At 29.5% G+C, this 12423-nt stretch overlaps 3 protein-coding genes across 5 annotated transcripts in view; 1 reads left to right on the top strand and 2 right to left on the bottom strand.

The window, feature by feature from the left end:
* Positions 1–2433: 2433 nt before the first annotated feature.
* On the bottom strand, positions 2434–6269 carry LOC123654928 (vacuolar protein-sorting-associated protein 25-like). Of its 3 annotated transcripts, none has more exons than XM_045590792.1 (3): positions 6065–6269; positions 4233–4597; positions 2434–2643 (listed from the first exon to the last, which is right to left on the bottom strand). In XM_045590792.1, exons 1-3 carry the CDS (start codon positions 6112–6114, stop codon positions 2531–2533), a joined length of 528 nt encoding a protein of 175 aa, XP_045446748.1. In that variant the 5' UTR covers positions 6115–6269; the 3' UTR covers positions 2434–2530. The 3 variants fall into 3 exon arrangements, with proteins under 3 accessions (XP_045446748.1, XP_045446753.1, XP_045446743.1); XM_045590797.1 differs by lacking the exon at positions 6065–6269 and adding an exon at positions 4815–4901; XM_045590787.1 differs by lacking the exons at positions 2434–2643; positions 6065–6269 and adding an exon at positions 4815–6045 and having other exon boundaries at positions 4521–4597.
* A 358-nt stretch (positions 6270–6627) lies between these two features.
* On the top strand, positions 6628–9872 carry LOC123654951 (NEDD8-conjugating enzyme UBE2F-like). Its single transcript, XM_045590806.1, has 3 exons — positions 6628–7059; positions 7152–7313; positions 8652–9872. Exons 1-3 carry the CDS (start codon positions 6787–6789, stop codon positions 8769–8771), a joined length of 555 nt encoding a protein of 184 aa, XP_045446762.1. The 5' UTR covers positions 6628–6786; the 3' UTR covers positions 8772–9872.
* A 1796-nt stretch (positions 9873–11668) lies between these two features.
* Positions 11669–12423, bottom strand: part of LOC123669553 (obscurin) — a 63766-nt gene continuing 63011 nt past the window's right edge. The window contains exon 56 of the mRNA XM_045603186.1: positions 11669–12273. Coding sequence (XP_045459142.1) covers positions 12133–12273 — 141 coding nt within the window. The 3' untranslated portion in view covers positions 11669–12132. The remainder of the gene's footprint in view (positions 12274–12423) is intronic.

Genomic DNA, 12423 nt, shown 5'->3' on the forward strand with positions numbered 1-12423 from the left:
TTCAGTAAAATTTAGAAGTGGTTGAGTAACATTTTATTAAATTTGTATTAGATAGGACTATACAACAATTTACATTTTTAGTAAAATAGTACAATAAAATAAAGCAAAATTTACGCCTTTTTCATTTTCTAGAATCTATGAAGTACACTGAACCAACATCTAAATTATTTATTATTTTTATACATATAAATAAAGACTGATTGTTCACTTAGTTTTAACTAGAAATAATGTTTTTGTCACTATTTTTAATATTTGCACGAGAACGTTTTATAGATATAGGAAATAATAACCGTTGTGTAATCTGTTAAAAAAGAAAATTGGTTATGGTCACACCTTATATACAGATAATAAAGATATTACACTCAAATAAAATAAACTAAACGATATTTTACTGTTTGATATAAACTTACTGGCTATTTGAAATAGCGTCACAAAATAACGAGTAATTGATTCCATTGATTCATGTAACACAGTCTAAACAGAACTGGTTGTTAATTTCAGTTTTTAAATATTTTTATTTCAACCAATCTATTTGTTAAGTCGTTAAATGTATGTAAATAATTTAATTTTAAATATTATTATTATGTATTTATTGAACTAATTAAAACGAATATACTTATTTAGGTTTTTTATCAGAAACATAATAATATAATGTTTCTGATAAAAATATTTTCTTTACTAAATTTTGTTCTTCTGATAAAAAGTTTCAATAATATAAAGTTAAGATTAAATAACGATCACTGTTGATTGATTATCCTATTATGAATTCATGTGTAAAAGTACCTACTAAATGTATAAACATATCACATCCTTTGCTCTGTGAATCAAGTATTGCGAGCGTGAATTATTATTTTTCTTGTATGACTCAAACTTTCTCACATCATTACTATGTCACAGCACAGTAATTCAACGGTTGTCTGTAGTAGCCTGATATGGAAATTCTTAAAATGTAATATAATGTTGGTTTTGTCTATCTGTGCATAAATGTTTGTTAAAATCGTATATTAGTTTGTACAAATATAGATTATTTCGAACCGTTTGGGTTCATAGTCAAGATATGTATTTGTATGTATGAATGTATGTTTAGACATTATAAAAACGAGTGTATTTTAGACCACACGACTGAAGTAAAACTTCTTTAGTTGCTCCTACAGTAATATACGAACCGTAACTCTATATCTTCCTCTCAACTTCCATTCTCCTCGCCCGATCACACTTTTCGTAACGCTCTCGTCACGCATTCACCATCATACTTCCCAAATCATGCGTGCGGTTGAGGTTTTACTTCAAAAAAAATCCTATGTCTAACACATTGAGTACCAATAGTAATAATTCGCTTGATAGGAGTGTAACGTTTTCAATATGTTATTGTGTCATCGCAGACTACGTACAAACTAATGGATAGAACTTTTTTAGCTTTCATCAGTGTGAAGATGTATGCAAATATGCACAAATAAATATTGATTAAATCGGCTCAGTTTTCAGCCGATATTGATTAAATAAGCTCAATTATCTGTCAATACTAAATAAATAGGCTCAGTTTTGACTGATTATAATCATATCGGTTTAATTGTCGGCCGATTATTATTAAAAAGGTGTAATTATCGACCGATATTACTTAATACGACATTTTCATTATACTGTCTAGGTAGTCTGCGATGACTTTTAAGATTTAACATACTGTGTGTAATATATCTGTAGATACAATTAGTGTAAGAACAGTTTTGAAATTGTACAATTTTACACGTATTGACTTGATTGGTATTAAAAAACAATAAATGAGCAATGCTTGTTTTATTATCCTCAACACACCTCTTTATGTCATTAACAAAATTACTAAAAAACTTTACCCACGATTATAGTGAAGTCCAAAACTCCTATTTAATATTTAAAAAAATACCATTATCTTTAAAAATGTAGCTCCTATAGAATAGAATAGCCGGTTGAAAGTTTTCCACGAACCACTAAGGAGGTAAGCCTTGGAAAGTATAAAACAGCATATGACAGAATCGTTTGCTCTCGCCTGTCCGGAAAATTAAGAGTATTTTGGATTGCTGTACTTATTATTGTTATTATGGCTGTCCTCGTCGACTGCGCACATCCTTATAACTCTGGACAGCAAAGATCAACGTTTTGGATTGCAGAGAGCGGGGACGTTTTTGGGCGAATTCGGGAAGGCCTATATACATCCGATACATACATATACATGGGATAAGCTAAAGAGAACGGGAGTTTTTCTTGGTAGGAATATTGTTCAACACAAAATAGAAAAGCGTGGCTATTAATCAGCCTTCTATACTTCTTCTAAACGGAGAAAAGTTCTTCAAAGGTTCTGGAGTGTTACTGTTTTTGAACAAATTCTTGTGTACAAATTCCAAAATAGCACTTAAAAGGTATGTCATATTTCATATTTATAAAATAAAACAACAACAATCAATGTCAGAAAGTATTTCCAATATTACAAAATAGTTGCAACTTAACATAATATATTCAACAACATAAATGTTATATAGATTTTATTTTTGAAGTTTTAAAAGAACTTGACTCCTTGGCTGTCATCAAATTCCATTAATTCGCACTTTCCCTTTACTTCTAGTGTTTTTAAAGCTTTGATTAAAATGTTCATATCTAATCCGTGGAATTCTGAAAATATAAAAAATATATATTTTTTATATATTGGTATATTGGCGCTTATTTCAGTTAAAGTTTTAGGAGTCTCAAGATTTCGCATCTGAGAAATGGTCTAATTCAGGATGTAGTGTACAAAAGACATCAAAAATTTAAACTTTTTGTACAATATTTACCAGGTACCTACTGTATTGAGGATTGGAATAATCGGGTTTAAGCATAAGTGATAAAAAAATTGTTATCAATTATGCTTAAGCCTGGTTAGGTAGTGATTAAAAGTAAATAATTAAATTATTAATCCATCATCATTTCAGCCTATTACAATCCACTGCTGGACATAGGCCTCCATAAGTTCGCGCCAAAAATGGCGTGAACTAATGTGTGTTGCCCATAGTCACCACGCAGTTATCAATTATTAATCCAGTCTTAACGTAATTTTTATAACAAATTTAGAAGCGTGAAATGTTATGTTTAGGCTTTGATTGTGCAGAATATAAATAATTATTTAAACGTTTGCGGAAATTCTGTATGGTGAAATAGGAAATTAGTTCGTTTTACTGAAATTACCTCAAAATAGTTTGAGAAGACCTAAGAAAAGACTATTTTTCGCACGACAGTTTTATGAAATGTGATTGAGGTCGGGTCTAGTGCACGAAAGTTGCACCATAAATGTCGTATACAGCGAGGTCTTAAATAGTTGTAATATAATGATATATAATTATACACTACTTTAGCCCCACTATGTAGATATCATCGACTTCTACGCGAGCGAAGCCGCAGGCAATTGCTAGTAGTGTATATTAATAGAAATGAATGAATTAGATTACACAATAATCAATATCTTTTTCTTGGAATACCTTTATCTGTGATAAGAGAACTTCCTTTATGATTCATAATGTTATCAATGTACATCATCATTTTAAAAATTGTTATATCATGATAATTTAATTATATGTACAAATGTCATTAATTCAGGAAAACATTAAAAATAACCCCGAATAGTGAGTGTGAGGTTTTCTATTATTAAAAACTTGCAACAACTTCGCGACAGCTTCTTTTCAATATAGAGATGGAAAATAATTCTTCAGTTAAATTAAATTCATCTTGAATTAGTGAAAATTAATTTACTAAATAGAGTAATATTAATGTAGCAGATTTTACTCAACTATATTAACATTACATATGTTCAAAATATATACATCCCACCAGTTGTCAGATCTCACATAGAACCAAGCTTCTGTACAAGCTCTAACTCCACAAACTCTAAACATTAGTCAAAATATTTGGCATGGCTGTTTCGCTACTGACTTTACTGTTCATTACTTTTCTGTTACACGATTGTTCTTGTAAGTAGTAACAGAGAAAAACGTTAGAATGTTAATACTGTAGTGGTTTTTTAATAAAATACTAGCTGACCCCGCAAACGTTTTGCTATACATGTTATTAACCCCCTTAATCCTGCTGATTCTCAGACCTACACAATATGCACACAAAATTTCATAAAAATCGATCCAACCGTTTCGGAGGAGTTTGGTAACTGACATTTTGACATGAGAATTTTATATAATTATAAGAATATATTTGTGAATGAAATCCATACATACCTTCTCCGACAGTGTTGTCACCTTCCTGCAACTCAAACAGAGTGCAGACGGAATTATTTAACCCATTACTGCTAGCCCAATTGTATATCATACTACCCCACTCATCCAGCGAATGCCAATACACCTCCCAAATATTTTTACTCTTATCCACTGGCGCCGCTCTTCCGGTTTTAGCCATATCCTCAAGAATAGTCAATAAAGCTTCTGAGGATAATTTTCTATTGATCGAGGCATTGTGGAATAATGGGCTATTTTGCGATTCTCTGATATCTATTGTTGATTGTTTTGACGCTTTCATATATTCAGCAATCAATTGCTGCCACGCTTCTAATTGTTTGGCTCGGGTTTCTGAATGCGGTTGAATTCTGGAACAAAAAAATTTTTTTTTAATTATAAATTGTTTAAGTATTAAATTTTATTTCATGTTTGAGATGTGGTATTGAGAACAAGCATTTTTAATTTTAACAATTGTTTGTCTTACATTTTTTTTATTTTGTATTTGTCAATATTGTACCACAAAAAAAGCTAAACAATTTTTATAAACACAATGTTCTTTGATAATTTTTCTTCATTTATACTTACAATAACAATTTTTCCATTCATTTTCTCATATAACTGTATAAGTTTTTTCTCAGTATTCTTCCTTTTTGTAAGCGATTTTATCGATTTTGGCTCTAAATCGGTCACAGATAGTTTATAGGATAGACTTTTATCTCCTATTTTTACAGATGAATATGATTGGTGAGAATTTGGCGAGAAACATATCATAATCGAACAATCTTTTGCCACCGCTGATATCAAGACCAAATATTTCGGATTAATAGTTCCTAAGAACTTTTCTCGATCATCCGATTTTGATAAATCCATGTTTAATTCTTTCATGTCATTAAGCAACTTAGAAACGTATTCGTAATCTTCGTTTTTGTTTATTAAGTCTAAATTAAATGTTTCAGATAACTTTTGTAATGTAAGTAATTTATTTAAAAAACTGTTTGGTTTGAGATTACTGTCTTCATAGCATTTTCCAGTTTTAAGATTAATTTCTCCGTCAGATTCATTTAAAATTATACTAGAGGTACCGTCACTTAATAGTATATCAATAATAAAATCCAAAAATATATTTATCGAACGGAATATTGGTAGTTTTGTGATGAGCATTTCAAAATCAATTTTTGATTTTTCACTATATATAATATTGCCATCTTTAAAGAGTTTAAAGTTATTTTGAGGATTCTGTATTAAATTCAACAATGCTCTTTTCATTCTCGTTTTTTCTCCAGAAAATAAATCCAATGGACAATAGTTGCTTATGCCGTCTATTTGTTTTTCTTGTAGCTTTAGAAATTGTTTTAAACAATAGTAACATTTTTGATATCTCTTAAAATGTCTACATATGAAACCTTCTTTTGGTTTAATCTCTAGACAATAGTTTTCACAATTATTCGATATCGTTGTCAAGTTGGGCGCTTTAATGGCAAAATGACTGAAAATCGATTTTACCTGCCTATGTTTCGGACGAATATTCGAGAGTTTTTCAGAGAGCTCAGCAACATCTTCAATAGGGAGTTGAATTATCTCTTCATTGTACACCCTTTTACCAAAGAGCAAGGGTATCATAACTAGATTAACGAAGTCTACAGAATTACGTATGGTTTCCATTTTCGTCATATTACCGTCTTCCTTTATAAGTCTGATAACGTAGTTCGTATCTATTACACATAAAACGATGTGTACATTTCCTTCGTTTATATATTTCCATTTTTTACTAAGTACACTCATAGCGATTTCAATTTTTTTACGTAAAATGTATAAACAAAAATTGTTTTACTTACGTAAAGAAAGGCGGAAAATTGTACTGCCAGGGCCACGATATCTCTGCCATTATTTATTAAGTTTTATGGTACCAATAAATATTAAGTACAATTTTAATGGGTATTTAATATCCTCAATTTAAAAAAACTGGGTTATGTTTTTTTTGTATTAAACGTCAGTCATTATCAAATAATTTGTTAGAATGACATGACATCACTATAATAAGTTGCTATTAAGTAACATTTATATACTCTGTGATAAGTGTTAAATTTCTGTTATCAGCAAGCTATTAACAAACTATTTAGCCCAAGAAGTGTTTTATATAAGCTTCTTGTAATTCTTGTATCAGCCTATCAGTTTAGCGCTATCACATTAAAATCGAAATAAAACCTGAAACAATTTTTCCTTTCATTTTATTATTTATTTAATAAACCTAAGTTAACCTAAGTATATGTATAAAAAAAATCTTTTTTCTTGTAACAGACATAATAAAAACCATCTGATAAAAATGTATGATGTATCATGTATATTCAATATTATTGATACATTATCTGTTGGATACTGCATAGCATGGCGATTTGTTTTGACAATTGACAGCTGGAATTTTTTTGTACAGTTTTGAAGTTTTGAACTTTTCTAGATTCCTCGTCAAATTAAATCGAAAAACTAGTCAGTATAGCATAATATATTTTTTAAGTTTCGTTGAGTTTAATTATTTTTAGGAATATTTAGTTAGCATACAATGATAACACTTAATAGGAAGCTAAAAAAAGAACATACGGAGGCGACAAACGGGGTTAAAATTGAACCTTCAAAAAGAATATCAGTTAGAGACAAGTTACTTGTTAAAGAAGTTCAAGAAATGAATGAAAATCTTCCTACAACGTGTTCAGTGCATTTCGAGGATCCTAATGTTTTAAGTGAATTTATTTTGACCGTAGCACCTGACGAAGGTTATTGGTCGGGAGGAAAATTCAAATTTAGTGTCTTTGTTACAGAAGATTATAATATGGCTGTAAGTATTAATGTAATTTAATGTCTAACAGTGCTTTAAAAACTAGAATTATACAATTTTTTTAAGCATCAGCATTTGCTTGAACTTTTCAGCCTCCAAAAGTGAAATGTCTAACTAGACTGTGGCATCCCAATATAAATGTAGACGGAGACATTTGTCTGTCGCTGCTTCGTCAGACTTCTATAGATGAACACGGATGGGCACCGACTCGAAGGCTCAAGGATGTTGTCTGGGGACTTAATTCGTTATTTACTGTAAGTATAGAGGTAATATCTCCATTCGCGGCTAATTGGACTTTTTGAATATTTATTTGTGGATTTCAGAAAATTCTAGAAAGTTCCAATTTTGTTTAGAGAATCTCATTCACTAGATTCATTATTTTGTCATCATTTTCAAGCTGTAAATATTGTTCATGTTATGTACCAAGTTTTATTGAACAAGTAATATGAGAAATTTGCATCTGTGCTCATTTGGCACTATTGAAAGCCATTTTAACTCAAAGAGAGAGAGAGAATATCAGAAACTTTCTTTCGATTACAGTACACTAAATTACACTAAATTGAGTACACTAAATTTGGTCTTCTTTTGCAATATTTTTTTAACCGACTTCCTGAAAGGAGCAGTTCTCAATTAGACTGTATTTTTTTTAATATATAATAATTTCACTTCTTTAAATATTACGTCATGCACCCCTTTTTTATTATCATTGTTCTATCTTAGTTATTTTAGTACTATTTGATCAACTTTGTACACAATGCTATGTGAGGAGGTTAATGACTGTGACACAGTTTTATAAATGTATCTAGTTATTATTGTTACAAATTGTTTTTGCTATGTACTCAATATTTGAAATAAATAAATGTTATTATTATTATTATATTAAAATTCCTGCATCATTTATGACTGCCAAAATATCCTGAATCACGTCAATATAAAGAAAAAAAATTCTATGACATTAAGGAAAAGAACTATTTGTTCAAAATATTAATGTCTCATATGAAAAATGAATTACATCACTAGTTTGTACATTGAAAAATTCCCATTTTCTAACAAATACAGCTTTCTCATTTATTGTCCATTGTGAAAAGTTCAAATATCCATAACACCACAGAATTAACTTTGAGACTATTCTTTTATTACATGAGACACATATTGTTTAAAGTAAAAAAAGTATCTTTTGTATGTATGCCATGAAAATAGTATTTTATTATTTATTGTTTAGTTGACTCTAATAATCCCATGAATTGTAACTGGCAAGGTTAACTAGTTCTAGGAAATTTATTAAAGTTGTGGCATTGTGATTACAGATAAAGAGATATAACTTAGGAAAACTCATTTTTATCAATTTTTTTTTAATGTAGGCTGACTGAATGTGACACATGTTGTTAATTTAATCACAGAAAAAGAAGAACATATAAATTTATTTTACATTCAATTATTTACTATATGAACCACCTAAAAAGTTATGTGACAATGATATAACCATCTGATGATGCCCATCATAGGATTTATAGACCAACCTTAAAGATTTATTTTGCTGAAAATTAATTATTATTTATTATATTAATAGTTATAATCTTTCTTATTTACAGGACTTATTAAATTTCGATGATCCGTTAAACATAGAAGCTGCGGAGATGTATAAAATGAATAAAACTAAGTTTCAATCGAAGGTCTTAGAGTATATAGCAGTGTCAAAAGGCAAGAGATGAGGAAAGTTTTACCCGATTATTGTTAATAACAATTCCTAGCTATCATAGAGGACTTTTAAATCTTCAGAAATTAGGTATAGTGTAATATAAAAAAGAAATACTCCAAAACAGTGATAAATAAAAACTTTTCATAATTATAAACGACCGTTTATAATGTACATAATACGTTGGTGTTCATCGTAGCTCGATTGTGAACTGATTAGGGAGTAAATTGTTTAATTAATTTTGTTTAAATTATTTTGATAATATTGTGTCTTGGGGAAAGTACTAGATTGTTATTAATCTCCGTTCATTAATAGTTATGTAAACACATTTCTGTTGCGTATAATCAAAACTCGGTTAGAATTTGATCTTTTGCAATATTAAGTAGTTTTTAATTGTTATGTTTAATTGAACAATTGTCTTAGTAAGTTATAACCGACAAAGAGAATGTGAATCACATGAAATAGTCTATATTATCTACATGTAAATAAATCAAATGTTTCTGTTTTTGAACTAATCATTATGTTTATATACTAAGTTCAAAGTTCCTTTTTGGATTAGACAGCCTATTTTCTAAACAATGTTTTAGACTATATTACATCACGCTATGAACGGAAGAAATAACTATGCTTAAGTAGGTTAAACAGTTTGGGTTGCTTGGTGTAATAATCATATTTATTTCCAACTAGCTGGCACATTGTCATTGACATTGTTTTGCATTGTTTTCTAAAACATTACGTTTTTCTTTGCAATCTTCTTAATCTTTTATTTTGTAAGATTATTTTAAATAGTATTAGAAATCTTCAAAAAAAGGTGAGTTGCTCTAATTGTTCACGAGTATTGTGCTAACAACACGCTTGAATGTTCTAGAACAGTCTAGTACTTTCTCTGTATTACGCCTGCTTTCACAGCTTCATATTATATAAATACCTTTTTTAATTAAAAATTTTAATGCATTGTTTAAAAAATATATTATAAAATGCTAATAGCATATTATACTATTTTCTGTTTGTCTAAACTAATTCCAACATTGTTCATATTTTAACCTCAAGAATGTAATGTATAGATGTGAATATATTATTTGAAATGAAAAAGATATATTACATATTGTATATTACATATTGTATCTTTTTGTATGATCATTTAGAATATATTGAAATCAAAGCAATAAATGGAACTATTCAAATCTTAGGATATTTAAATAGCTAAAAAATTACATGCTAAACATTTAATTATTTTTATTTTTGAATCAACTTTTAAAACGCTTACATTTTTTAGTTTTTATCTTAAAACTGTCATTTAGAATCGATAGTATTTTCTTGGTAGGTTCGGGTAGAATCGGGTAGGTACCCATAATAAGGGTGAAAAAATGGGGGATTGAGATTTTTATGGGGTTGAATTTTATTTATTTATAAATTATTTTCTGTAGGCATCAAGATTTTTCTGATAATTGACTCAACAATGCTTTTCTGATTTTTAATTTTTAAATTTTATATCATCGACTGCTTTTTTTTAAAACTTTGTACATGAAATTTTTACTCGTCATAAATTTATTTACCATTTACCCATTTTCATAAACTTAAGAAGTCAAATGAGTTATAAAATTGTTATTATTAATTTTTATTATGTTAAAAAAATGTCTAATCGTTGAAAATCCGCATAGCTTTTTAAATATCATCTAATGAATGTGTAGTTCCAAATTCCTATAATATAAGTAGATCATTTTGAAAAAATCGATGTGTTTTATTTATTCATCATCATCACTTCAGCCTATCGCAGTCAACTGCTGGACATAGGCCTCCAAAAGTTCGCGCCAAAAGTGGCGTGAACAACCACCAGCGAAACAGCCACAGATAGCGCTGTGATCGTTGCGCCAACGCGTCGTCGTATGCTTACTTACCACCCTTGAAATATAAAAAAAATACTGGTAGAAATTTATTGCGGTGACTGATCTGCCACGACTGTGATTACAGTACCTTGCGTCGTTGCAGTCGAGACACCTACCTCGTGAACTCCTAGTCAAAAAGTAGAACATGCCTAGCTGTCTTGTGGTCTCACAAGGAGCTTGGCGATTCCGTAGTGGTGTGTGCGCGAGGAATGTTATGGATGATAAAAAATATTCACAACAAATTAAGCGAATTATTTTGATTAAGCTTAATGAGAAACATTGAGAGTAAAAAGCATTCTCTTTTAACCGACCTCAAAAAAGGAGGAGGTTCTCAATACGATTGTATATTTTTTATGTATGCTACCTCAAAAATTTCTTCTGGGTGGATCGAATTGATCATTCTTTGTTTAATAAAAAGGGGTGCTTGTTACGTGGCCCCACTTAAACTTAATCAAGATCTGACAAGTACTTCTCGAGTAAAATCTGATAATGCGTTTTTACTTGACTATTTTTTCGTCGACCTACGTTATATTATATCTCATAACCTTTTACTGAGTGTACCGATTTTGATAATTCTTGTTTTAATCGAAAGCTGATGCTTGTCTTGTGGTTCTATTTAAATTTGATTAAGACCTGATGATTATGTAATATGCTTATTTACTCGACTATTGTCGTCTACCTACGTTGTATTACTTGTCAATATAATTGAAATCGGTTTTTTTTTCGTTTGCGAGAACTTTGGACAGTGATTTGGTTTTAATAAAATTTCATTTTGAGAGTATTTAAGTTTATTTACTTCAATAACAATGAAGTAAAATATTAATCGTATAAATCAATAATAAAAATTGTATAAATATACTTAACAATAACAAGTTTCGAAAGGTTTAACTTGACTAGAATAATTTAGTGCGACGGCGGTTAAAATTGTGAATTGATTAATTAGTGATAATAACAATATATTATTTTTTAAACCAGTCGTTTGTATATTTTGATGATAGTTTAATCGATTAATCAATAAAGTGTAAACTAATATACATCGCTTTTATTGATTTTTTCTTAAAATTATATTGTGTCGAATCAAAAAATCTATGTTAGTTCAAAAATGAATTACCTATTTACAACGAACAATTGTAAATAATTAAAATTTAAATAACAATTTCGTATTTTAAATATTAATTATTTTTATAGCTTGTTTTATTAAATTTAATTTAGAAAATCTGAAAATGAAAAAAAAAATAGAAAATGGGAGTAATGAAAAAAAATAGAAAGTGGGGTAGTATTGACGTAGAACTTTTAATAAAAGTTGCCAAAACAAAAACAAAAAAAAAAAAAAAACTAGTCAAGGCTTGCTTTTACTGAATTTGAGCTTTAGTGTATTCTATCACTGTCATTGAATTTTTTTTTTGTGCTGACAACTTTTAAAAAGTTTTACGATTATTACTCGGTAAGTATCCGTATATAAATTAATTGGTCCTAAGCCCACGAGGGCAGTCAGCGGGTGGAGGTGGTTGTGAGCAGTTCGTCTGTGATGCTGTTGGAACGCGCGAGGATGCGTGGAGACCCGAACGACGCCAGGGAGTCCGCTTGTGATGCCTCTCGGGACTTGCGTTCGTGGTATTCGTCGGAGAATTCCTGAACAATGTTTTATGTTTGTTTACTTTTGTATGCCATTACCCTGAAGCATATTTGAGTTTTTACACGACGATATAAATAAGTACCCTATAAAAAGTGTAAATATCTGATAAACTGAAAGTTTAACGATCTTAACGGCCAAATCTTTAA

The sequence above is a fragment of the Melitaea cinxia genome, chromosome 1 (genome assembly GCF_905220565.1).
Source record: "Melitaea cinxia chromosome 1, ilMelCinx1.1, whole genome shotgun sequence".
Classification (NCBI taxonomy): Eukaryota; Metazoa; Arthropoda; class Insecta; order Lepidoptera; family Nymphalidae; genus Melitaea; species Melitaea cinxia.